Below are 27,375 nucleotides of genomic sequence, written 5' to 3' on the forward strand. Positions count from 1 at the left end.
GAAAGAGGTGGGGGTGTGGGGTGACAGAAGGGAGGGCTGATTGGAGAAGAGGGTAATCAGAATACATGCTATCCTGGGGAAGGGGGGAGATGGTGAGAAAATTTTAAAATCAAAATTTTGTGGAAGCGAATGTTGAAAACTAAAATTAAATTGAAAAAATAAATTATGACACCTAAAATTAAACACAGTTCTCCAGATATATGCAATTCTCTAGGAATACATACAAAATTATTACTAGCCTTCTCCTGAGCACTATGCCTCTTAATATAGCTTGAGATTATGTTAGCTTTTTCAGCTGCCAAGAGACAAATGAATGCAAAATGGATAGTGCTAGATTTAGGGGTCAGGAAGACCAGAATTGAAATACTGTCTCAAACACTGAATGGTTGTATGGCCCCAGGCAAGTCATTAACTTCTCTCAGCTTCAGATTCCTCATCAGTACAATGAGAAGAAGAATAACATCTACCTCACAGAGTCATTGTGAGGATCAAATGAGATCATGTCTGTAAATAACTTTGCAAACCTCAATGTGCTATATAAATATTTTTATCATCGTTATATCATAGTGTTAACTTATATTGAACTTGTTGTCCATTTAATCTTTTTCAGACAAACTTGTGTTGATGCGAAGTTCTTTCATCCCATATGTGTAAAGATGATTTGTCATATTTGTCCCAGTTCAGCTTCCAAATAAAATAAACATTACCATATATGAAGTAGAATAAAGATTATCAATTAAGTTGAGAATATCTTATGTACAACTAGCTTTTCTTTTAAAGTATTAAAATGAATTCAATATGTAATTTTCAAACTTGTCCTACTTGTTTTCTTTTGCCCTCCCATTTCTTCTGTACTTTTTAAAAAACCTTGTAACATATAAGCATTTTAAAACAAAACAATGGCAGAAGGGTGAGTCAAGGGGAAGTAGTCCAGAGGCTTAGGAGGAGAACCATGAGAGGAGTGAAAGAATCATCATGTTTCCCTGGGCTCATCTTCAGAATGGAGTCTCTAGGAAAAACTGACCTAAGACTCCTAAAGTCACAGGGGCAGAGGTGTCTTTTAGAGTGAAAAGGCTAGAATCAGGAGCAGAATCAGCAAAGGAGTAAAGAAGTAAGAGGAAAAGCTTTATGTGAAGAATAAGCAAGGGTACATGGAAGAATTGTAAGAAAGGTTATCTAAAATTATGAACCATAAATTTTTAGTCAGTGAAAATACTTCAGTCCCTATGTCACATTCATGAGATAGAATTTATTACAAATTATTTGAATTTATTTATTATTAGAAATTATTAGAATTTATGAGGTGTAATGTGTATTCAGGGAGGACCTTTGGTGCGATGGCAGCCAAGCCCTTTGTGGGGCCCTTTCTACCTTTGGTGTCCACCTGTTCCACCCAACTCTCACCTGTGCCTCCTAGAAGTTGCAGCATGCGCCCACTTGTGAGTTAGGGGGATTTCTACCCCAAGCATGTGAAGACTTCCTCTGGTGGAATGGGCAGATGAGAACATTTTGCTCTAACAGCCATGAAGGCAGTTGAAGCAGGCAATGTGGAGCACTTAGACCTTGGTTAGACATTGAAGATGCCAAGGTCATCCACTGCATCCTGAGCCATCACCAGCCATCTTGACTCTGTCCTGCCACTGGACTATGATGACTCTAGAGGAGAGAGTGAGGCTGACGACTTCATGCAATTCTGCCTCACTTAAATCCAATTTACACATGGATCAAAAGACATCACCCATACCATTTTACTATAACACCTCAAAGTCCTGTGGTGACAGGCAAGTGATGAAACAGCAGGTGCAGATACACTGGGAGCTGTATTCACAACCCTGCACACAGGCGGCCCAGGCCATAGGGTCATCTCTCACTGGAAGCAGCAGTGGGACTCAGCAGCCCCATGGGTATCTGAGCAGCCTTTTAAGGATTGTACTGCTCAACTCCTGGTGTGAGGAAGTGGGTTTGGAAAAGGTGCCCTAAATATTCTGTGCTTACCCTGGCCTGATTACCGCAGCCTGTAGGGAATCCCACTATGTGGTCGAAACACAAAAAATTGTACAAAATCATCTGCAAAGATGATTCCACTCACCATTGGTACATGGATCTTATAGACAACACAAAATCCATTAGACCTGAAAAACAAACTGCTCTTGTTGCAAGAGAATTCAACAGGTATCGCATCCAAACAGCAGCCCTGAGTGAAACAAGCTTGACAAATGAAGACCAACTTCAGTTGGAGCTGGAAACACCGTTTTCTGAAGTGGGTGCAGTGAAGAGGAGCACCGTGAAGCTGGCATGGATTTTGCAATCAAAACTAATCTAGTCAGCAAGCTGGTATGCCTGCCAAAAGGAATGAATGACAGGCTCATGACTATGTGATTGCCACTCACAGGAAAATGCCATGCCACCATCATTAGTACCTATGCTCCCACCATGATGAACCCTGATCAAGTCAAAGAAAAATTTTATGAAGTCCTAGAGACCCTTGTCATCGATGTGCCAAAAGAGAACAAGCTTATAATTCTGGGAGACTTTAATGCTAGAGTAGGCTCAGACTACCAGACTTGGCAGGGAGTCCTAGGGAGGAATGGAGTTGGAAACAGCAACAGCAGTGGTCATTTACTGCTGAAGACTTGGGCACTGCATGACTTTCTTATCACCAACACTGTTTTCTGTTCACCTAAATGCAATAAAACTTCACTTTGCAGCAAATATTGACATCTAATAGACTGTGATTGTAAGGAAAAGAGACAGACAGGATTTGAGAGTGACAAAGGCAATGTGTGGTGCAGAGTGCTGGACTGATCATAGACTTATGCTTCCCAAGCTAAATATTCACATTCATCAAAAGTGCTGCCACCAAGGTGAAATGACTACCAGAAGAATTAATGTCAACAAATTAGAGTTCTTCTCTGAGTGTGAAGTTTTTTGCTGACTTGGAGGGTGAGATTAGCCAGCACATAGTTGGCAACAATGGAGCAGAAAAGGAGATGGCAGTGTTCAGAGCTCATCTGGATCACAACACTCACAAACACTAAGACTGGTTTGATGAAAATGATGGGGAAATTTAGAAGTTGCTAAATAAAAAATGAGAATTCCCCAGGATTTACCAGCAGGATAATTCATCCACCTCTAAGAAGGCAGCATTTAATCCCATCAAAAGCAAAGTACAAGCAAAGCTTAGAGAGATGCAGGATTCCTGGCTCAGTAAGAATGCAAATGAAATTGTTTTATGCTGACAGTAACAATCCAAAGTGCCTTTATGATTCCCTAAAAGCTATTAATGGACCAACCTATGGTCCATCACAACTACTCAGTGCTGATGGAGCCACATTGATTAGTGATAAGGACATGATCCTAGGGAGATGGACAGGAGACTTCCATAGTGTTCTCAACAGACCATCATAAATCAATGCTGAGGCCGTTGACTCTTTACCTCAGGTTGAAGTCAGTCCCTCCTTAGCTGAGCTTCCAACTGAAGAAGAGGTTTTGAGGGCCATTAGGCTTCTTTCATGTGGCAAAACACCCGGTGCTGATTCCATTCCAGCTGAGATTTACAAGGTAGGGTGAACCATTGCTCATACAAAAGCTGACTGAAATTTCCAAGTTATATAGCAAGAGGAGGTTATTCCCCAGGAGTTCAAAGATGCCTCCATTGTGCATTTCTATAAGGGTAAAGGGAATAAATTGTCCTGCAACAATCACAGGGGCGTCTCTCTCTTAGTCATTGCTGGCAGAATTCTTGCTAGAGTCCTCCTTAATAGGCTGATCCTTTACCTGGAAGATGGTCATATACCTGAGAGCCAGTGTGACTTCAGAAAGGGCCAAGGAACACTCGATATGGTGTTTGCTGCCCCACAACTCCAGGAGAAATGCCAGGAGTAAAACAGAGGTCTGTACCCAGTGTTTGTAAATCTGACCAAGGCCTTTAACACTGTTAGTCATGAGAACTTATGGAAAATTATGTCAAAATTTGGTTGCCCAGAAAAGTTCATCAATATTGTACATCAATTTCATGATGGCATGTTTGCCCAGGTTCTGGTTAATAGACATTGCTCTCATGCCTTCCCAGTCACCAGTGGAGTGAAATAGGGCTTGTGCTCCCTTCCATGCTTTTTAGCATGATGTTTTCAGCCATGTTGGCAAATGCTTTCAAAGAGGATGAACACAGCATCAAGGTCAACTACTGTACTGATGGCAAGTTTTTCAATTTGAAAAGGCTACAAGTCAAAACAAAAGTGGAGGGAGTGTTGGTGCATGATTTTCTGTTCGTAGATTATTATGCACTCAGTGCAGCCTCTGAAGCTGAGATGCAACCGTTTGGATCAATTCTCTGCTGCCTGTGCTAATTTTGGCCTAATAATTAACAACACAGGTACTCCATCAGCCACCACCACACCATCCATACATAGAACCATCAGTTACAACAAATGGAGAAGTTTTGAATGCTGTGGATAAGTTCACTTACCTTGGTATTATACTTTCCAAGGATGTACACATTGACAAGGAGGTTGATGCATGCATTGCCAGAGCTAGCTCAGTGTTTGGGAGGCTCTCTCTGAAGAAAAATTTGAGAGAGAAGAGGTATTAGACTACCAAACTGAAGGTCTATAGAACCGTTGTGTAAACCTCACTGTTATATGCTTGTGAAACATGGACAGTCTACCAGCGCCATGCCAGAAAACTGAATTGTTTCTATCTGAACTGTCATAGGAAGATTCTGAAGATCACGTGGCAGGATAAGGTACCAGATGCTAAAATCCTTGCTCCAGCTGAACTGCCAAGTATTCAAACTATGCTTCAGAGAATGCAGCTCCAGTGGGCTGGCCATGTTGTTCTAATGCAAAATGTACACTTACTAAAAAGACTCTTTTATGAAGAACTTGCATTGGGGCAGGTGTTCACATGGTGACCAGAAGAAATGATACAAGGACACTCTCAAGGTCTCTCTCAAGAACTTTGGATTTGACTGTGCAGCATGGGAGACACTGACACAGGACTGCTCAGCAGGACGTGCCCACATAAGAAAAGGTGCTGTGCTCTTTGAGCAAAGCAGAATTGAGACAGCACAAAGTAAACACAGTATGCGCAAATTTGAGATATGCACCCCAAATATTCAAATGGACTATCTGTGCCCAACGTGTGGTAGAGCATTCTGAGCTCTTATTGGTTTGATCAGCCACAGTCGGACACACTGAAATTTCACCTTACAATGGTGATGTCATTTTGGTCCTCTTCAAAGAGAAAGGACAACAATCACCTATGCAAATGACTCCTAAATCTACATAGACCACTCTCATTCCTGATTTGCTATCCTAGATCACCAGCTGCCTACCAGATAACTCCACCTGAATATTCCATAGGCATCTCAAACTCAAAAAATCCAAACAGAACTCACTTTTTCCTTAAACCCAAACCCCTTCCTAACTTACCTATTTCTTTAGAGGATCCCACCATCCTTCCAGTCACTAAGGCTTGTAGCCTCTCAAAAATTTTTAACTCTTCTCCTTCCCTTGCCCCACAATAGTCACTTAGCTCTTACATCTCATCAATTCTACCTCCATTACATTTCACATCTCTCCCCTTCTCTCTGCTCACATCACCACCACCCTAGTCCAGGTCTTCATCATCCCTTTCATTGACTAGTATGATAACTTCCTAATTGGTTTCTTGGCTTCCAGACTCTCCTCTCTTCAACCATGAAGTTACCAGTAGCTCCCTCTTAACTCTAGGATAAATGACCAGTTCTCTGCTTGGTATTTAAAGACTTTCATGATCTGGCCTCCAAACTTTTTCTCCAGGTTTATTCCATATTACACACATTCCAGGTTTCTGCCAAACTTAGGGCTTTGTTAAGTTAAATGTCAAATGACTGATGAATTGAACGTTATTCACGTTACTTGCCAGAAATCTAATTCAAATTCACTAGCATATAGCTTACAGAGTTTCCTTCTTTCCCTTTTTGAAATTTAGGACAACCTTTGCCTAGTTCGTTTTCTCTCAACTCTAGTGTCCTCCATGTTTTTTTAAAGATCACCAACATCAACTCAATGATCATATCCACCACCAGCACTTTCAGTGTCCTGAGTTGTGATTGATCTAGACCTGATGTCTTGAATTTATCAAGGACAGTGAGGTGCCCTCTTCATGTCTCTGTACTTGCCTTGGGTGTCAACTTCTAATTGGTCATTTTTGTTCTACCCTTTCTAGGTCATCTTTTTGGCAGAGAAGACAAAAGCCAAATAAGAGTTACATAATTCTGCTTTCCATTGTTAATTATCACCATCCCATCCACTCCCCAAAACAGTCCTATCTATTCTTTCTTTGAACTTCCTTTTGCTTCCAACATAGCTAAAAATAATTTTTTCATTATCTTCACCAATCTTATCCTGGTCCAAGTTTTCATGCCCCAGATGCTAGTCTAATGAGATGATCCTACTTTTCTGCATTTGTCTTTTACCTGTCCTTGCTTCTATCTTCTGTACATCTTAGTACATTGGGACGTATAAAAAGTTTGGGAGACATCGTTTCTGGGCAACTAATCATTTTATTAATCATGGTAGAGGATAATTAATAAAAGGGATCAGTGACACTCTCATTCCAAAGACCCCTCATGAAATCCAGCCAACACTTACATACTTTTGGAAAATTTGTTGATGTATAAATTAATTGTATTGGTAAGTTCCTTCCAGTCCACTTTAAGTCATGTCAGTGGTTTTTATTATAGTGTAGTTGTTGGAAAGTGTGCTGAATGCTGAGTCAGAGAACTTGGGTTCAAGTCTTGGCTCTGTTATTTACTGCCTGTGTAAATAACTAACCCCCTCAATTTACAAAAAAAGGAACCACAATCCTAGAGTGGAACAATAACTTGTACAGTGTCACAAAAGGTAATAACATAACCAGGATTCAATTCAAACTCAAGTTTTCTGATCCCTAATACAATAAACGTTGCTGCCTTTCCAGGGCATTTCCCCAAAACCTTAGGGGATGATTCCACAGAAATAAGAATGAAAAGCACTGTACACTCTATGCATGGTTATTTGGATCTTTGAGAAATAAATGATATCTATAGGAAAAGGCTATGACATTTTCTTTCAATGTGCAAATTTAATAGTACAGGAACATGGGATGCGAGATTGGGGGAGGGGGTCTTTGTTCCCTCATTATAGCACATTTCTTTAAACATAGGCACATGATCTCTTTTATATTACAGTTAATTGTTTCTACTACAGTAGTGAGAGCTGGGATTGAGTCTTACTCATCTTTCTGTCCCACTGTGCCTACCACAGCATCTTACACATAGGTACTTAACTACAGTAAGTACTGGTTGTTGCTGCTGGTTGTTAAAGGCCATCTGTTTACCCATTAAGATATTTTGAATGTAGCTTTATAATTTGAGATTGAGGAAAAAAAAATCCCTCATATTGGCAATTTGTTTTCTTCCTTTATTCACCAAATACTTATTTTTTTTAATTCTAGGCAAAGTGTTGCTATGCTATGCACCATGTATTTTAAACATTTTTAATAGTTTTCAGTTTATTGGGAATTAAAATTGATTTGCTTCATTCACTTTTTATCCTCCTGCTTTACAGGTGTATGCATGTGGGAAATTTTGATGCATGGTGTTAAGCCTTTCCAAGGAGTAAAGAACAATGATGTAATTGGACGAATTGAGAATGGTGAACGGTTACCAATGCCTCCAAATTGTCCTCCTACCCTCTACAGCCTTATGACAAAATGCTGGGCATATGATCCGAGCAGAAGACCGAGGTTTACTGAACTCAAAGCACAACTCAGGTAGGGTTATATGTCATTTTTTAAATTACATTTCATTTTTTTAAATTAACAGAAATACATTTCTTTCCCTCTCACCCATCCATCCAAATTGAGAATGAAAGAAAAACAAAATCACTGTGTACGAATATTTATAGTCAAAACAAATTTTCACACTGACCATGTCTAAAAAATATATTTCTCATTCTGTGCTCTTTCACCTCTCTATCAGGAGGTGTGGGTAGCATGTTTCATCATTCGTCCTCTGGAAGCTTGATTGATTTATACTGATGAGAGTTTCTCATTCTTTCAAAAGTTGTTTGTCTTTACCCTGTCCCTACCAATGTAAAAATTGTTCTCTTGAGTCCATTCATTTCACTCAGCACCAGTTCATATACGTCTTTCCAGGTTTCTCTGAAGCCATCTTCTTCATCATTTCTTACAGCACAATAGTATTCCATCATACTTAACATATCATAACATGATTGGGGTATTCCTCAGATTATAGACAATTCTTTGCTCTTCCTTGCCAAATATTTTTGCACATCCTTAGTTTGTTTTGTTCAAGATTAATCTTTCCTTTAATATACCTCCCACTAAGTTTTCCCTCTCCCATTTCCAAAACTGATGTATTTTTTCCCCAGCTCTATTTCTTCTCTCTTTTAACCAGTTCAAGTGTCAGCTGTTCCCCCTACCTCTCTCCACATTATTTAAATATCTACTTGCACATCCTGATTATGTGGAGTAATTTTCCCTGACTTTCCTGTCCCTTCTTACCACCCCTCAATGTATTCTTCCCCTCTGTTTCCATTCCTCTCTTAAGATGAGGGAAAACCTAACAGAAGGGATTGAGGATTTCTGACTTCAGACTTGGTGTTAGGGCTAGGCTCTTTGCAGGGAAGATCTGGGCTGGTCCAGTGTTGTATTGTTCTAGAATCTAAGGGACAACTCAGGCTGGGGATCTTTAACCTTTCAGTGCTCCTACAGTGGTTTGATCCAAGGTAAAGTCTGATTGCTGTTCCCCAGGTTTAAGCTTTGAATGTTCTTGAACGAAGTTTGGGTCTGCACAGCAGCAAATTGTTTTTTGGCTCTACTAGGAAGCTCTGCTAATTCAGGGCTAAAGAACTTCAGGTTCACTTTGACTGTAGGATTGCTGGTCTGGTTATTCTTCTACAGGCTTCAAAGCCCCACTGATACTTCTACTTACTTCTGAACCTGCTACTTCCTTGAATATCATCCAGGCCAGAACAGTACTCTTAGGCACAGTTTCCCTCATCAGTGCAAACTGGATTGCTCTAGGTTGTAGGTGAAAAAGCTGTACCTCTACCAACCAAGATGCCCCATTATGAGTCTGGGAAGATACCCTGATTTCGTTATGAGACCTCCTCTAGCTCTTAGTTGTAACCTTTCCCTGCACTGCCACAACTCCTGGCCAGACTCCATCCCCTCTCTCTACCTCTCTGTTTCCTTATGCCAGTCTAATTGTGACTTTGTCTTGAATTTACCCAGTGGGATCTGATCTGGTATGTTTTCTAGATCTATTTGGAAGAGTTTTGGAGGGAAGTGTGTTGGTTTTTTTTTTCTTATTTATTTTGTTAAACATTTCCCATTTACATTTTAATGTGTTTCAGACTACACTCAGGTTTTTGTGAGCTGCAGCAGCTACTTTGACATGTTAGGTCTATGGTACTTTTTTCACAAAGGGTTACAAATATTTAATTTTTAAATTGGAGATCCATCACTTTGGATCACAGAATCATGATTCCCTAGTACCTGTTATGTAGAATTAAAACTTTGCTAAGCCTTTGATTCACTGGATGTACATATTCTCTTCACCAATTCAAAACCCTTTGGTATGATGCCTGCCAAGCCCTTTTGGGGGCTGTTTCCACCTTTGGCGTCCACCTGTTCCACCTAACTCACCTGTGGCTTCAAAAAGCTGCAGCATGCATAGTGGCCACACCCTGGTAAACCATTTCGACAGACAGGCCAAACCAGGTTGTGGGTAACCAAGGGATCTCAAACCCATTGGTGAGTTAGGGGGGTGTCTACCCCAAGCATGTGAAGGCTTCCTCTGGTGGAATAAGCAGATGAGTACATTTTGTTCCAATGGCCATGAAAGCAGATGACACATGTGATGTGGAGCACTTAGAGCTTGGCTAGACACTGAAGACGCCAGGGTCATCCGCTGCATCCTGAGCCATCACCAGCCATCTTGACTCTGTCCTGCCACTGGACTATGATGACTCTAGAGGAGAGAGTGAGGCTGACGACTTCATGCAACTCTGCCTCACTTAAATCCAATTTACACATGGATCAAAAGACATCACCCATACTATTTCACTGTTATGTCTCAAAGTAATGTGGCGACAGGCAAGTGATGAAGCAGCCCAGGCCATAGGGTCGTTTCTCACTGGAAGCAGCAGTGGGACTCAGCAGCCCCCTGGCAGACACCCCTGGGTGTCTGAGCAGTCTTTCAGGTTTTGCACTGCTCACCTCCTGGTGTGAGGAGGAAGGGGGCTAGAAAAGGAGCCCTAAACATTGTCGGCTTGGCCAACCCTGGCCTGGCAGGCAGGGAATCCCACTATGTGGTCAAAACACAAAAAATTATACAAAATGTACAAAAACATCTGCAATGATGATTCCACTCACCATTGGTACACGGAATGTATGCACACCAATAGACAATACAAAATCCAGTAGACTTGAAAAACAAATGACTCTTGTTTCAAGAGAACTCAACAGATATCTCATCCAAATAGCAGCCCTGAGTGAAACAAGGTTGGCAAATGAAGGCCAGTTTACTGAAGTTGGAGCTGGATATACCTTTTTATGGAGTGAGCGCAGTGAAGGGGAGCACCGTGAAGTTGTCATGGATTTCACAATCAGAACTAATCTAATCAGCAAGCTGGTATGCCTGCCAAAAGGAATGAATGACAGGCTCATGACTATGTGATTGCCACTCACAGGAAAATGCCATGCCACCATCATTAGTACCTATGCTCCCACCATGATGAACCCTGATGAAGTCAAAGAAAAATTTTATGAAGTCCTAGAGACCCTTGTCATCGATGTGCCAAAAGAGAATAAGCTTATAATTCTGGGAGACTTTAATGCTAGAGTAGGCTCAGACTACCAGACTTGGCAAGGAGTCCTAGGGTAGAATGGAGTTGGAAACAGCAACAACAGTGGTCATGTACTGCTGAAGACTTGGGCGCTGCATGACTTTCTTATCACCAACACTGTTTTATGTTTACCTAAATGCAATAAAACTTCACTTTGCAGCAAACATTGACATCTAATAGACTGTGATTGTAAGGAGAAGAGACAGACAAGATGTGAGAGTGACAAAGGTAATGTGTGGTGCAGAGTGCTGGACTGATCATAGACTTATGCTTCCCAAGCTAAATATTCACATTCATCAAAAGTGCTGCCACCAAGGTGAAATGACTACCAGAAGAATTAATGTCAACAAATTAGAGTTCTTCTCTGAGTGTGAACAGTTTGTTCCTAACTTGGAGGGAAAGTTGAACCAACACACAGTTGGCAACAATGAAGCAGAAAAGGAGTTGGCAGCTCTCAGAGATTTGGTGTACAGCACTGCATTTGCTCATCTGGGTCACACTACTCAGAAACACCAAGACTGGTTTGATGAAAATGATGGGGAAATTCAGAAGCTGCTAAATGAAAAACAAGACCTCCACAGAATTTGCCAGAAGGATAGTTCATCCACCTCTAAGAAGGCAGCATTTAATCCCATCAAAAGCAAAGTACAGGCAAAGCTTAGAGAGATGCAGGATTCCTGGCTCAGTAAGAATGCAAATGAAATTGTTTTATGCTGACAGTAACAATCCAAAGTGCCTTTATGATTCCCTAAAAGCTATTAATGGACCAACCTATGGTCCATCACAACTACTCAGTGCTGATGGAGCCACATTGATTAGTGATAAGGACATGATCCTAGAGAGATGGGCTGACCACTTCCATAGTGTGGCTTCAGAAAGGGCCAAGGAACAGTCAATATGGTGTTTACTGCCCCACAACTCCAGGAGAAATGCCAGGAGCAGAACAGAGGTCTGTACACAGTGTTTATAGATCTGACCAAGGCCTTTAATACTGTTAGTCATGAGGGCTTATGAAAAATTATTTCAAAATTTGGTTGCCCAGAAAAGTTCATCAATATTGTACATCAGTTTCATGATGGCATGTTCATCCGGGTTCTGGATAATGGACATTGCTCTAGTGCCTTCCCAGTCACCAACAGAGTGAAACAGGGCTGTGTGCTTGCTCCCATGCTTTTTAGCATGATGTTTTCAGTCGTGTTGACAAATGCTTTCAATGAGGATGAACACAGCATCAAGGTCAACTACTGTACTGATGGCAAGTTCTTCAATTTGAAAAGGTTACAAGCCACGACCAAAGTGGAGGGAGTGTTGGTGCATGATTTTCTATTTGCAGATGATTGGGCACTCAGTGAAGCCTCTGAAGCTGAGATGCAACAAAGTCTGGATCAATTCTCTGCTGCCTGTGCTAATTTTGGCCTAATAATTAACACCAAGAAAACACAGGTGTTCCATCAACCACCACTGCACCAGACATACATGGAACCATCACTTACAACAAATGGAGAAGTTTTGAATGCTGTGGATAAGTTCACTTACGTTGGTAGTGTACTTTCCAAGGATGTACATGTTGACAAGGAGGTTGATGCATGCATTGCCAGAGCTAGCTCTGTGTTTGGGAGGCTCTGAAGAAAAGTTTGGGAGAGAAGAGGTATTAGACTGACTACCAAACTGAAGGTCTGCAAAGCCATTGGGCTGACCACATTGTTACATGCTTGTGAAATATGAACATTCTACTAGCACTATGCCAGGAAACTGAATCACTTTCATTTAAACTCTATTAGGAAGATTCTGAGGATCACCTGGCAGGATAAGGGAGAAGACACTGAAGTCCTTGCTTGAGCTGAACTGCCAAGTATTCAAACTACGCTTCAGAGAGCTCAACTCTGATAGGAGTTTGAATGCAAAATGTACACTTGCCAAAAAGACTTTTATGGAGAACTCATATGGCACAAGTGATCACATAGTAGCCAGAAGAAGCCGTACAAGGACGCCCTTAAGGTCTCTCTCAAGAACTTTGGATTTGACTGTGCAACATGGGAGACACTGTCATAGGACCATTCAGCAGGGCATGCTCACATCAGAAAGGGTACTGTGCTCTTTGAGCAAAGCAGAACTGAGACAGCACAAAGTAAATGCAGGATGTGCAAATTTGAGATATCTACCCCAAATATTCACACAGACTATCTGTGCCCAGCCTGTGGTAGAGTGTTCTAAGCTTGTATTGGTCTGACTAGCCACAGTTGGACACACTGAAATTTCACTTTATCGTGGTGATGTCATTTTGGTCCTCTTCAAAGATGAAGGGCAACAACCCACCAACCACTATATACATATATGTATGTGTGTGTATCCATGTTTTCCCATAAATTCTCCATATACGCTCTAGCCAGCTCTGGAGACCTTTCTCTTTTTTTTTCTTTTAATGTTTTATTGTACTGACATACCATATATATACTTAAGTGGATCTGAAGTTTCTTTGATATACATACTTCCTCCAATGCTATGGATCTCATCCCATCTATACTTTCTCATTCTTCTGTTTTCTTATCTCTGTTTTCTTATTAAAATCTCCATGAAGGGTTCCCACATAGTGTTAATATTTTAACATTATGTTAGTGTGAGTGTTGCATACTGGTTATTCATCAATTAATTCTTCCTCTTGCTTTATGAACAGATTATTTCCTTATTTCGGCTATACGTCCATATATCTCTTTGATGATATCTTTTGCATTGCTCCATGCATTCATTTAATCATTTTTGATATGATGCAACCTATTTACATCCACCATTTTCCTTTGATTCTTCAGAGATTGCAGTATCATATGATTTACTACCATTTAGAATCAGCAGAAAAATAGTGCTGTTAAAAAAAAAAAAGACTTCGTTACTGGAGGAGCTTGGAATAATTGAACTCATGCCTTTCCATTTACAATCCAGCACACTTCCGTGTGGAATATACCTCAAGGGCCATCAATCCTATTCTGTTTGAGGACAATTCCTTGCCTTTCATACATAAATACGTACATGCATATTTTTATATTCCTGTTTTCTCCAAAGTCAATAATGATCTCTTTATTACTAAATCCAATGGCTTTCTCTGTAACCATTCCCTACCTCTTTGCAGTATTAAACACTATTAACCATACTTTCCTTGAAGAAATCTACTCCTTCCTGTATTTTCTTGATGTTGTTTCAATTTCTACTTATTGGAGATAAATATTTCTTTCTCTGCTTTGGTGGATGATAAATCATATCTTATCTACTATGCATAGTTATACTTCAGATTCTGTCATGAACCCCATCAGTGGTCACACTGTTATTTCTTTGTGCCTGATTACCAGTCCACATTCCTAAGACCTCATTCCTCCTGATCTCCATTTCCTTATCTCCATTTACCTGTTTAACACATCTCTTCCTGAATGTCTCATAGATATTTCAAGTGCAACATGTCCAAAAATGGGCTCATTAATATTTCCCCTACATCTTCTTGACTGTCTACTTCTATTAAAGTCACCACTCTTCTGCTGGTCACCCAGATTTGAAAGCAAGAGTTATCCTCAACTCCTCACCTTTCCTTATCACCCATATATACTATTAGCTGCAAAGGCTTATTGATTCTGTATCTGAAATATATTTTGTCCATCTAAGATTTTAAAAAAAAGATCTACTGTGATGAAAGTGATTTATGATCGGGCTCCCACATTTCTTTCTAGGATGACTAAGTATTTTTCCCCCTCATTTACTATGCATTCCAGCCATATTGGGCTATTTGCTGATCTCTATGTGTGACATTCTCTTTGCCCTCCATGTACCTTCCTTAAGCTCTCCCTCCCCACTTCTACCTCTTAGAACCTATATCACCCTTCAGGTCTTATCTTAAGAGCCACTTACTACATGAAGTCTTTTCTAATTCTTCCAATTGTTGGTGTCTCAAAAAAAATTACGTTATACTTATTTTGTGCTTACTTATTTGTATGCATGTTGTATCTCCCAGGAGAGTATAAGCTCCTTGAAGTCAGCAGTGGTTTCATTTTTTATCTTGGTATCTCCGCTTCCTACTCCATAGAGAGTACTTAGTAAATGCCTATTGAATTGTCACATCATTAAACTGAGTACTTCAGAACACTTATAGAAATAACAGACTTTGTTTAGGAGTCAAAATGATGTTTTTTAACTTGATGAAATTAGCACAGTGCTATCTGCAAACATCTGGAGGACTTTACCCTTGAATAGGAGATAGGTATTCCCCTGAGATTCTGTAGGACATTGACATCTTAGTGCTGAATCATATTTTCTAAACTTTTTTGCTGCCCTCTCCTTAATGCCCACATTCACATTGAAGTTTCCAAGTGTCAAAGTTTTTTTGTAATTTATTTGAACATTCTTAATGAATTCTTTTTAGATTCTCTCTTCTCTAGCTAACAGATGTTGATAAATTGCAGTTCTCCTCATGTTTCTTTTGCTTTTCTGCATGAGCCCCATAGTGTAATATGGCACAGTATCCCATGATATATCATTTCATGTTCCTGTACATTTTCAATAAAACCACTACCACCCAGAGTTTGTGGTTGCTCACAGAACAACTTGTGAGCTCTCAGCTCTTTCATTTAGCTACAACTTTCTTATAACTTCTGGTTTCATATACAGCCAGATTGTCGATTTTGCTATAATGAAATTCCTCCAACAAAATGACCATTAAGCAGAGGTTTCACCCTTCAAGTTTCAGTAGAATAGTGTTTACTGGTTATCTCAGTATTGTGGTTTTTAGCATGCTTTCTCAACATCCCTAGAGAAATAGAAGGGGATTAGTGAGCACTGAGAACCATTAAAATCTTTTTTCTTTGGATAGGTCCATGTCCTCAGTATTTTGAACTTGTGGAAAACCCTTCCAAAAATCATTGGATAGCATTGCTTTTGATAACTCATGGTTATCAAACTCACAGATTTACAGATTCGCAGAATTTCAGAGTTGGAAAGCACCATCAAAATCAATCCCTTCCTCAAGAAGAATTTTCTGTACTGCCTCTTAACAAGTGGTCATCCAGTCCTTGTTTGTATGGAGGAGCGCACTACCTCAAAGGCAGTTCCTTCTACCTTTGGATAGCTCTAATTGTTAGACATTTTTTCCCTTATCTCAAGCCTGAACTAATCTCTTTAAAATTTTCACTTATTACTACTGTTTCTGCCCTCTTTAGTTGATTACCTCTAATCCCTCTTCCTCAAGATAGCCTGTCAAATACTTGAAGACAGCTATCATTCCCAAGTCTTCTCCAGATTTAAACATCCTTAAATCCTTAAAATCATTTTTTATATTTCATATTCTTGAGGCCATTCATCATCTTGACCTTGGAAACTTTTGAGATTATCAGTGTCTTTGAAATGTGGCATCCAGAATTGAATCTATACTAATGATATAATCCAGTCAGGGAAGAGGGCAACAGGGCAGTTCTCACCCTAATCATGGCTATTTTGCCTTTATTAATGCAGCCTAAATCGGCATTAGCTTTGTTGTTTTGGTTGCCTTATTGTACTATTAATCCATATTGAACATATTCACTAAGCTCTCTCAAGTATTTTTCAGCTTACTGTTATCTCTGCTACTGCTATCCCTACCTCTTTCATCTTTTTTTTTACCTCTTCCATCTTAAAATTAAAACCACTTATATGACTTTGCATTCATACCTATTAAATTCCATAATATTAAACTTGGCATTATATTTAGAATTAAGATTTAGAAGTGAAAAGAACTGTAAGATCATCTATTCCAAGACCCACATTTTAGACATGAGGAAACTGAGTGCAAAGAGGTTTTAAGGGGCTTGCCCAGAACCACACAGGGAGTTATTAATGGCAACATTCAAACCCAAATCTTCTCTCTGAGGGTTTGGACTATATAATCACTAAGATCACTTTCAGTTCTATCATTCTGTGACTCTAGGGAAAAGATTACATTGGTTAACAAACTCTGTGTAGCACCTATCGCAGCATTATGAAAACATAGCCACGCAACCACAATTATTTAATAATGGTACAATGTAGGTACAGATATACTATGAGACAGTAATAGATTCCATGAGATACATCATACATAAACAAATCTGGTAAAAGTAACTCATACCTTCTCAACATAAAACAGGATGTAAACAAGACAGTCTAACTGAGTCATGAGGAAATCACCTACCAAAAGTATGACCACATTAGTCTTCTTATGGAATTTTTTAACAAGCTTCATCATGAAACCCACTTTCTTCAAACATTCCTGAAAGATAATTTGTAGATAAAGGCAGAATTAAAAATGAATGAGATCTGAAAAGATTAAAAATATGTGAATAGTTCAAGGATGAAGGACTTGAGAAGTGTGTATTTAGCTGACTTGGAGTAAAGGAAACATGGGACTCATTTATTTATTTATTTTAAGACTTTAGACAAGGTTTAAAGAAAGTTAATTTTTCTTTAAAAAATCAATATATGTGACTATATAAGTGGCATTGGATATAAAGCTAAACTCTACTTTTTCATTTGTAAACCACATTATAAATGTGCAGTGGTAAAACTTTTCTGCCAAAGCAACTTTTAATTAGTCAGTTTTCAGTTATCTCTGTCCATGTGTGGTAGAAAATCATGAAAAATTAGAATTTAGTGCATAAATGTAGATATAAAGATAATAAAAATGTTAACTACACGAACACAGTTTATGTAGCAGGAAGAACATTGGCCTGATCATTAGGAGACCAGAGTTACCTGAGGGAAGTAATTTATTTTTTCTGATCTTATCCATGAAACAAGTAAACCACATTATTTCTGAGGACACTTCAAGATCTAAATAATTTCATATCCAGCTGGGGCATAAGTAGGGGCAAAAAACACTGGATTTAGAAAGATATGACCTAAATCTCAAGGCCCAGCTCCATTTTATGCTACCTTTGTGAACTGAGAAACCTCTCTGGGCCTCAGTTTCCTTAATTGTAAAATGGGAATAGTAATTCTTTTATTATATACATATCTCACAAGATTATTATAGATATCAAATACAATAATGTATTTAAAATGCTCTCGAATTCTAAAAGGGTTGACTACTGTGACAAAAAGAGCCAAAATTAGTCCATTAACCAGGAGCACACAGAATATGCTCAGTCAGATTAGGATTGCTCCTAATTCCATCTTCTGAGGCTATTTAAACAAAATCTAAAACTGTTGCTGCATATTAACTCTTCAGATATTTAAGACCTGTAATCAGTTCTCCAAACCAAGTTTTTTCTTGTCAAAGGATACAAACACTCCTCAAAGGGAGATATATAGTTGCCATAGTTACCTGGAAAAGTGTTCCAAAGTACTAATAATCAGAGAAATGTAAACTAAAATCATCCTAACATATATTACTTTACACCTATCAAATTAGCACCGATCCTGGGAGTTTTACTGGACTGCTTACTCCTTACATGTCTGCAGTACAATGTAGTAGCCAAAAAATCTAATGCATTTAGTTTGCATTTAGCAAAGCAGAACACTCAGATTTAGGAAGGAAATGATCCTGTTGCACCCTGTCCTGGTTTAAGATTAGCAGTGTGATGTTCTATTGTAAGTACCATTTTTAAAGCAAACTACTGATAAGTTGCTGAGCATCTGAGGTAGTGAAGGACCTCAAGAACATAAATAAATATAAATACGTTCATTGTTTTAGTGATCTAGGAATGTTTGTAGTCCAGGGAAGGAAAATTGTAGGTAGGATGTGATAACAGGCTTAATGTTTTTGGAGGCATTTCCTGTGGAAAAAACAGGATTAAACATGGGACAGTCCTGTAGCTAGAGTGAGCAGCTAACCCAGTGGGCAACCCGTAGGCTGTACTAGTAGTGACATATTTGTATATAAATAACATTTGCACAGCTGTGGATAAGTTGTGATTTGCCCCTTGGAGAGAGTGCTCACAAAGATGAGATCACACATTAGTCAAAGTAACAAAATAAGTTTATTCATATCCTTAAAGCCCCACACCAATGCCTCCTTAATTTGGAGAGAAACCCCTGGGTTCTTGGAGCCTATGCCAGGGGAGTACAAGCTCTGACAAGTCCTACCAAGCTGGAAACGCTTTGATTGTGGCCTCACAAGTGTACTGCATATCTCCTATGTACAGAACAAAAAGTCTAAGTTTTGACCCTCCCAGTGATGAGCTTGTTCAGTCTCTGTACCTCATGCAGAGTGGTAGGCTTGGACATGTTGAGTTTAAAATGGAACCCTCTCCCTCTTCACTACCACCCCTTGGAGTCCTTTGCTTTCTTCTAGACTCAACTCAAGCTAAACATTCTGAAGGAGGGTTTTTGGGTTTTATTTTTTCTGATCTTTTCTCCGTCCCTCTTCTGCTAGAAGTGCTGGACCAATTCAAGGTTAACTTGTACCTGTCTTGTAGATTTGTACATGTGGTCTTCCTCATTAAAATGTAAGCTCCTTGAGGGCCTAGAATATTTTGCCTTTATCTTTGTATTCCTAGTGCTTAGCACAGTCCCAGACACTTACTAAGCACTTAATAAATGCCTCTCAATTAATTGATTTCTCCTGAGACATGATTGTCTTCAGTGTGTGCTAGTGGAGGGATACTCATACCACGTATTGAAGTATTGTGGTGTTTAATCACCTTTAAAATAAATCAACTTTTATGAAAACATTAATCTATAACAAAAATGAAAACATTATGACAAACATTACAGCCTTTCATGGTACTTAAGATTATTTCACTTAATTAATGTAAATGTGTAATAGGGTTATCCTAACTGCTTATTCATTTTGCAGTGTCTTTTACAGCCTTTTTCATCTATATTTCTTCATGATGACATCATCTCCAGTATGTTTCATGTGCCAAAATCAGTTTGACATTCAGTTAGGTATTTAGGTTGTTACTAACTTTTCATTCATTCACAAAAAATATATATATATATTTTTATATAGGATATATATATATCCTAATTCTTTAGTGTTTTAAAGTTTATTAAAATATACTTTCCTCAGTGCAATGAGGTAGTCAGTGAAGAGTATATTATCCTCATTTTACAGAGTGGGAAACTGAGAAACAGGTTAAATGATATATATCCAAAGTCATACAGTGGTAAAAGGCAGGACTAGATTTCAGGGCCAGGTTTGGTTGCTTTTTTTTTTTAATTTTCTTTCTGCAATATGTTGCTGCCTTACAACTCTAAATATATTAATACATATAGGCCCTTTTTGTTGTTATTGTAAATTCCTGGTGCTGAAACCCAAACTTTTTTTTAAAATCTGGGAACGAATTCTCATCCTATTTTTCAGAAACAGTCTTTGATCTTTTGTTTCTTCAAGGTGAGAATTTGAACTTCTGAAACTGGTAGCTCACAGTTTGATGAGTGGCATGAAGTTGCTTGTTTTATTCTGTTTTTTTTTTAAGTTGTTTTGTATCTGCATCCAAATTCCTTTCCAAGGTGGTGTCAGAATTCCTTAGTCATGCCTGTATGTTCATTTTTCTTGTGATCCTTATGATCTCCCAAACTAAAAAAGTCTCAGAGTTTGAAGGGACTGGGTGGTTATTCAGTCCATCCTAAACCTGAAGAGGAATCATCTACATATACTTAACTTGTGGTTATGTAGTTTTTTCTTGGCATTTAGTCAGGGGAAATCAATGGAGAAAGCCCATTCTCTTTTTGTCACCTCGCCCATAACTCTCCATTGTCAGTTAATCAGAGGAATTTATTAACTGTCAGATCTCTGTGAGGCACTGCAGTAGCATGCAAGTTACTTGGGACAAGCAGTCATTTTGAGAAGGTTTTGTTTTGTAACAGTAGTGGTCATATGTTCAACTTCTCCTAACAACGGGCTCACTCAGAAAGTCGAACCTTGATAAGATAAAGCCAGAATGAGCTGGATTTTCTGCCATCCACACACATGTTTTGCTGCACTCTTGTATTGTGGTTTTTAAAAAATGAGTGTTATGGGGCGAAGTAGAAAGACGCACATACACATAGCTCCGAACCCACAAACCACAGAACGGCTAGAGGGGACCAACCCAGGGCGAATTCTGCACCCAGAGACCACGGAATATTGGAGCGAGGGAGATTTCTGTTCCGGAGAGACCTGCAAACCTCTCGCGGGGGGTCCTTCGCGCTGTGGACTGGGCGCCGGGACGGGGAGCAGAGGGCAGCCCTGCCGCGGCCACGACACCATGAGGAAAAGACCCGAGAGGGCTATGGGGACGGGATCTCCAGCGGCCACGTGGGTCCCCCCACCCACAGAGGGACCTGCAAACCTCTCGCAAAAGGTCCGTCGCGCTGCAGACGCGGAGCCCAGCCCGGACCTGCGGCGGCCGCGGCTCCGAGAGGCACAGATCTGAGAAGGCTCCAGAGACGGGATCTCCAGCTGCGGCACAAGCCCCCCCACCAACAGGTGACTGACGGGGGTAGGTGAGAGAGTCTCTTTGGCGGGTTGAGAGGGGAGTGGGGTGCCCCCATGGCTCAGGCCCCCCCAGGAGATAGAAGCTGAGAGGCGGCTACAGACAGGGGCTCCCGAAACGGGCGAGAGCCTGGATCCATTGTGGAAGGTCTGTGCATAAACCCCCTGAGGGAACTGAGCCAGAGAGGCGACCCTGCCCCTGACCACCTGAACTTAATTCTCACACTGAATAGCAGCCCTGCCCCCGCCAAAAGCCCTAAGGCGGGAAGCAGCATTTGAATCTCAGTCCCCAAACGCTGGCTGGGAGGACCAGGAGGTGAGGTGGGTGTGAGGAGAACATTCAGAGGTCAGGTCACTGGTTGGGGAGAATGCCCAGAAAAGGGAAAAGAAATAAAACGATTGAAGGGTACTTTCTCGGAGAAAAGACACTTCCTCCCTTCCTTTCTGATGGGGAGGAACAATGCTTGCCATCAGGCAAAGACACAGAAATCAAGGATTCTGTGTCCCAGCCCACCCAATGGGCTCGGGCCATGGAAGAGCTCAAGAGGAATTTTGAAAATCAAGTTAGAGAGGTGGAGGAAAGACTGGGAAGGGAAATGAGAGGGATGAGGGAGAAGCATGAAAAGCAGATCAGCTCCCTGCTAAAGGAGAACCAAAAAAATCTTGAAGAAATTGGCACCTTGAGAACTAGCCTAACTCAGTTGGCAAGGGAGGTGCAAGGGGCCAATGAGGAGAAGAATGCTTTCAAAAGCAGAATTAACCAAATGGAAAAGGAGATTCAAAAGCTCACTGAAGAAAATAGATCTTTCAAAACTGGAATGGCACAGATGGACGCTAAGGACTTTATGAGAAAGACAGATATCTCAGAACATACCGCGCAGATTCGAAAAATGGAAGACAATGTGAAATATTTCATTGGAAAAACAACTGACCTGGAAAATAGAATCAGGAGAGACAATGTAAAAATTCTGGGACTACCTGAAAACCATCATCAAAAGAAGAGCCTAGACATCATCTTCCATGAAATTATCAAGGAAAACTGCCCTGAGATTCTAGAACCAGAAGGCAAAATAAATATTCAAGGAATCCGCAGAACACCGCATGAAAGAGATCCAAAAAGAGAAACTCCTAGGAGCATTGTGGCCAAATTCCAGAATTCCCAGGTGAAAGAGAAAATATTGCAAGCAGCTAGAAAGAAACAATTCAAGTATTGTGGAAATACAATCAGGATAGCACAAGATCTGGCACCCTCTACATTGAGGGATAGAAGGGAATGGAATAGGATATTCCAGAAGTCAAAGGAACTAGGACTGAAGCCACGAATCACCTACCCAGCAAAACTGAGTATAATACTTCAGGAGAAAAAATGGTCTTTCAATGAAATAGAGGACTTTCAAATTTTCCTGATGAAAAGACCAGAGCTGGAAAGAAAATTTGACTTTCTAACACAAGAATGAAGAGAACCATGAAAAGGTGAACAGCAAAGAGAAGTCATAAGGGACTTACTAAAGTTGAACTGTTTACATTCCTACATGGAAAGACAATATTTGTAACTCTTGAAACATTTCAGTATCTGGGTACTGGGTGGGAGTACACACACACACACATGCACACACGCACACATACATAGAGACAGAGTGCACAGAGTGAATTGAAGAGGATGGGATCATATCTTAAAAAAAAAATGAAATCAAGCAGTGAGAGAGAAATATACTGGGAGGAGAAAGGGAGAAATGGAATGGGGCAAATTATCTCTCATAAAAGAGGCAAGCAAAAGACTTATTAGTGGTGGGATAAAGAGGGGAGGCAAGAGAACAACATGAGGTCTACTCTCATCACATTCCACTAAAGGAAAGAATATAATGCACACTCATTTTGATAGGAAAACCTATCTCATAATACAGGAGAGTGGGGGACAGGGGCACAAACAGGGTGGGGGGGAGGATAGATGGGAGGGCATGGGGAGGAGAATGCAATACGAGGTCGACACTCATGGGGAGAGAAAGGACCATAAGAAAATAGAAGTAATGGGGGACAGGATAGGATGGAGGGAAATATAGTTAGTCCTATACAACACAACTAGTATGGAAATCATTTGCAAAACTAAACAGATATGGCCTATATTGAATTGCCTGTCTTCCATGGGGAAGGGGTGGAGAGGGAGGGAGCTAAAGAAGTTGGAACTCAAAGTGTTAGGACCAAATGTAATGTTCTTACCACTGGGTAACAAGAAATACAGGTTAAGGGGTCAAGAAAGCTATCTGGTCCTACAGGACAAAAGAGAAGATGGAGACAAGGGCAGGGAGGGAGGATAGAGGAGAGAGCAGATTGGTCGCAGGGGCAACTAGAATGCTTGGGTCTGGGGGGGGGGAAGGGATAAAAGGGGAGAAAATTTGTAACCCAAAATTGTGTGAAAATAAATGTTAAAAGTTAAATAAAAAAAAAATAAAAAAAATAAAAAAAAATGAGTGTTATGCTAAGGAAATATATGAGTTGTATCTCTTAAAGTGCACACTTTAGTGACTGCCAGAGATACTGCAGCAGCTCTTGATATGAGGAAATAAAGCATTTCAAGTATATAATCAAATAGGATCAGAAATGCTAGAGCACAAAGAAAAAAATATTGTAAAATATGGAAGATAACTCTAAGAACTGGTAAACTGATGCTCCAAAATGACCTTAATTATTGAAAGAAGAGAGAAAAATTGGGGGTGAAACAGCTGCTAACCATTGCTGTGGGGGGAAAATGCTTGTCACAGGCAAGACAATACAAAGAATTGAGTACTGAAGATTAGAAAAATAAATTTTTTCTGATGAAACTCACTCTATTTCACCACCTTCTTTGTCAAGAGGGACTGGGTAGCAAAAAGAGGAAAACATAAAAGTACTGGATGGGGCAAAATCCATAGTTAATGATTATAAATGTGATTGCAATGAACTCACCCATAAAAAAGAAGAGGATAGGAAAAGGGATTAAAAAGCAGAATCTAACAGTATTCTATTTCCAGGAAGCACTTAAAATACAAAAATTCATATAGAATTAGCATAAGGAGCTAGAGCAAAAAATCTTTTATACTTTAGCTGAACTAAAAGCAAAAAACAAAACCAGTTAGTAATCATTATTTCAAACTAAGAAGCTGCATAGATTTGATTAAAAGAGGTAAACAGTGAAACTGTTATGCTGAAAGATACTGTAGGCAATGTGTTAATATTATATAAAATGTATGCAACAAGTGACATTGTATCTAAATCCTTAAAGGAAAGACTAAACAAGGTTGAGGGACAAATGGATTGTAAAACCATGAGAGTTGTTGATCAGAGTGTATCACTTTCAAAGCTAGGGAACTCTAAGGAAATAAGGAAATTAAGAACTTTAATTGAATTTTTTGAAAGTATAGATATGATAGATAAATAAATGTGATGTCTCTGATGATCTTTGTATGGGAAAACAAAGAATACATACATCTCAGCTTTAACATGGTACATTTACAAAAATTGGCCAGGCATTAGGCCATAAAAATTTCAAAAAATTTTCTTTACAAGTCATAGTACAGTAAACATTATATTCAGTAAAGGATCATTGGTAGCAGAATGGATGAATCCTAGATATGAAGTTGAGAAGGCCTGAGATTGAATCCTGCTTCAGGCATACTAGCTGTGTGACCCCTGGACAAGTCAGTTAACCTCAGTTTTCTCATCTATAAAATGGAGATGATGTCATCTACATTACAGGGTTGTTATATGGCTAAAATGATATGTTTGTAAAAACACTTTGCAAAATTTTAAGTGCTAGATATTATTATTTTAATTTTAAATTCTAGATATTATTGAACAAAGGATTAAAAATTAGAGACTAAATAACTTAATCGTAAAGAATTTGTGAATCAAGAATAAGTCATAGAAATAATTGATAATTTCATTAATGATAATGCCATCAGCGGGGCAGTATGCTAAAATTCTGAGACTGTAGCAGAAGCAATACTTCTCTAAATACAATCTCTAAACACTTTCACCAACAAAAGAGAGAAAGAGCAGACCGATGGATTGGGGATGTCACCTTTAAAAGTAGGTTAAAGTTTAACAGATATTAAAACTGTGATCCAGAGTTACGTTACCTCTTTCAAACAATCTTTTCATTCATCTGTAAAAATCAAAATGTTGATACTTGTGTGGTGGACTGCACAAAGCTGTTGCAGGGAACATGTTTCACAAACCGTATTATCAGTATGAAATAACTTAAATGGCTTTTAAACTGAATTCTTTGAGTCCAGTACTATCATCGCCAGTACCAGGATGTCTTTACCAAGAGTGCAGAACCCATTCAAGGATCTCATGCTCATTACGTTCTTTATAGCCTATCATAGTTTCCACAGTATAGAGAAGAGTTAAATGTGACTTTTACATTATTTTTAGAAACCTCAATATGCAGTTCGTTATATTCTTAAATGTCTGCATCAAAGGAAAGTGAATCCCTCGGTTTGTGAATGTGAGCTCTTTAGTAGCGGCTTCTTGCTGTACCATCTCCAACCTTGTCTGGAGTCTGGATACTTGATTTCCATTCTGCAGAAATAACCATTCTTTCTTTAGAAAGCCCAATTCCATCATGATGAGGCAATGTTGGATAGTTATAAAAGACCATGCTTCAAAACTGGTATTCCCACAAGCTTGTTCAAACAAGTTTCCCTACATCTCTATTGGCTTTTTTTCTTGCTTCTTCTCCTCCCTACCCCACCCCAAACTGCACTGATGCTATTTTTTCTGGATACTTGCCAACCAGTTTTAGAAGCTATTAGCCTTTACTAATTGTGTGCTCCAGAGCAGATTTTACTATTATCTCACTTTCATTTGCAGAGTTAAAATTCACATTTCACATTGCAGATGAAGCAACAGACTACCTTTCTACACTACACTACACCCAATAGTCTTTTCTTGATATTTCAAACTGAATATCCAATAGACATCTTAAGCTAAACATGTCTAAAACAAATCATTATCTTTCCCCCAAGCCCTCCCTGCCTCCTACCTGCCATGTTGCTTTAGAGAGCAACATTATACTTTTAGTCCCTTGGACTCACAATCTAGGAGTCAACATGGATTTCTCACTATCTCTCACCACTACACACTTCCCCAAATCCAATCCGTTGCCAAGGCCTATCAATTTCACCTCTTTAACATCTCCTAAATACACCCTCTTCTCTCTGGCACTGCCACCACTCTGGTGCAGGTCTTCATCCCCTCATATTTGGGCTGAGCCTGGTGGCTCTGCTTGCCTCAAGTCTCTTCCCACTTTACTCTAGTCACCAAAGTGATTTTACTAAAGCACAAATTTGACTGACACTCCTCAGTAAACTCCAGTGGCTCCCTGTCATCTCCAGGGTCAAATATAAAATCCTCTGTTTGGTGTTCAAAACCCTTCATAACCTAGGTTCCTCCTACCTTTCCAGTCTTTTAATACCTTATTCCTCAGCGTGTATTCTTCAATCTAGTGACACTGATCTCCTGGATTTTCCTTGAACAAGAAACTGTATCTTTTGGCCCTAGGCATTTTTGCTGTCTGTCTCCGTGCTGGGAATGCTCTCCCACCTCAATTCCACCTGCTGACTTTCAGGGCTTCCTTTAAGCCCCAATTAAAATCCCATTTTTTTATAGGAAGCCTTTTCCAACCCCTCTTAATACTTGTGCCTTCACTCTGTTAATTATTTCCTGTTTATCCACATATAGTTTATGCATATTTATTTACTTGTTTTCTCCTCCATTACATTGTAAGTTCCTTGAGAGTAGAGGCTGTCCTTTGCTTCTTCTTATATCCCCAGTGCTTAGCACAGTACTTGACACAAAATAGGCATTTAATAAATATCTGTTGGTTGTTCAGAAACTGCTACATTGGTCCAGATTCACAGACTGTTAGGGCTCAAAGGGTCCTTAGTGACCATCTAATACAGGGGTTCTTTACCTTTTCATGTGTCATAGATCCTTTTGGAAGGCTAATAAATCCTATAGACCCTTTCTTAGAATAATATATTTAAATGCACAAAATGAAGCATTTACGATTACAAAGAAAATAAATGT

General features: G+C 39.5%; 1 protein-coding gene across 19 annotated transcripts in view; it reads left to right on the top strand.

The window, feature by feature from the left end:
- Window positions 1-27,375, top strand: part of PTK2 (protein tyrosine kinase 2) — a 418,748-nt gene that overhangs the window by 322,715 nt on the left and 68,658 nt on the right. For 18 of the 19 annotated variants that reach the window (XM_072602962.1, XM_072602979.1, XM_072602958.1 and 15 more), the window contains one exon: window positions 7,593-7,797. In XM_072602962.1, the coding sequence (XP_072459063.1) occupies window positions 7,593-7,797 (205 nt within the window). Of the gene's footprint in view, window positions 1-610; window positions 813-7,592; window positions 7,798-27,375 lie in introns of those variants that run through there. The other variant, XM_072602977.1, reaches the window with a different exon arrangement.

Source organism: Notamacropus eugenii, chromosome 4, assembly GCF_028372415.1.
Source record: "Notamacropus eugenii isolate mMacEug1 chromosome 4, mMacEug1.pri_v2, whole genome shotgun sequence".
Taxonomy (NCBI): domain Eukaryota; kingdom Metazoa; phylum Chordata; class Mammalia; order Diprotodontia; family Macropodidae; genus Notamacropus; species Notamacropus eugenii.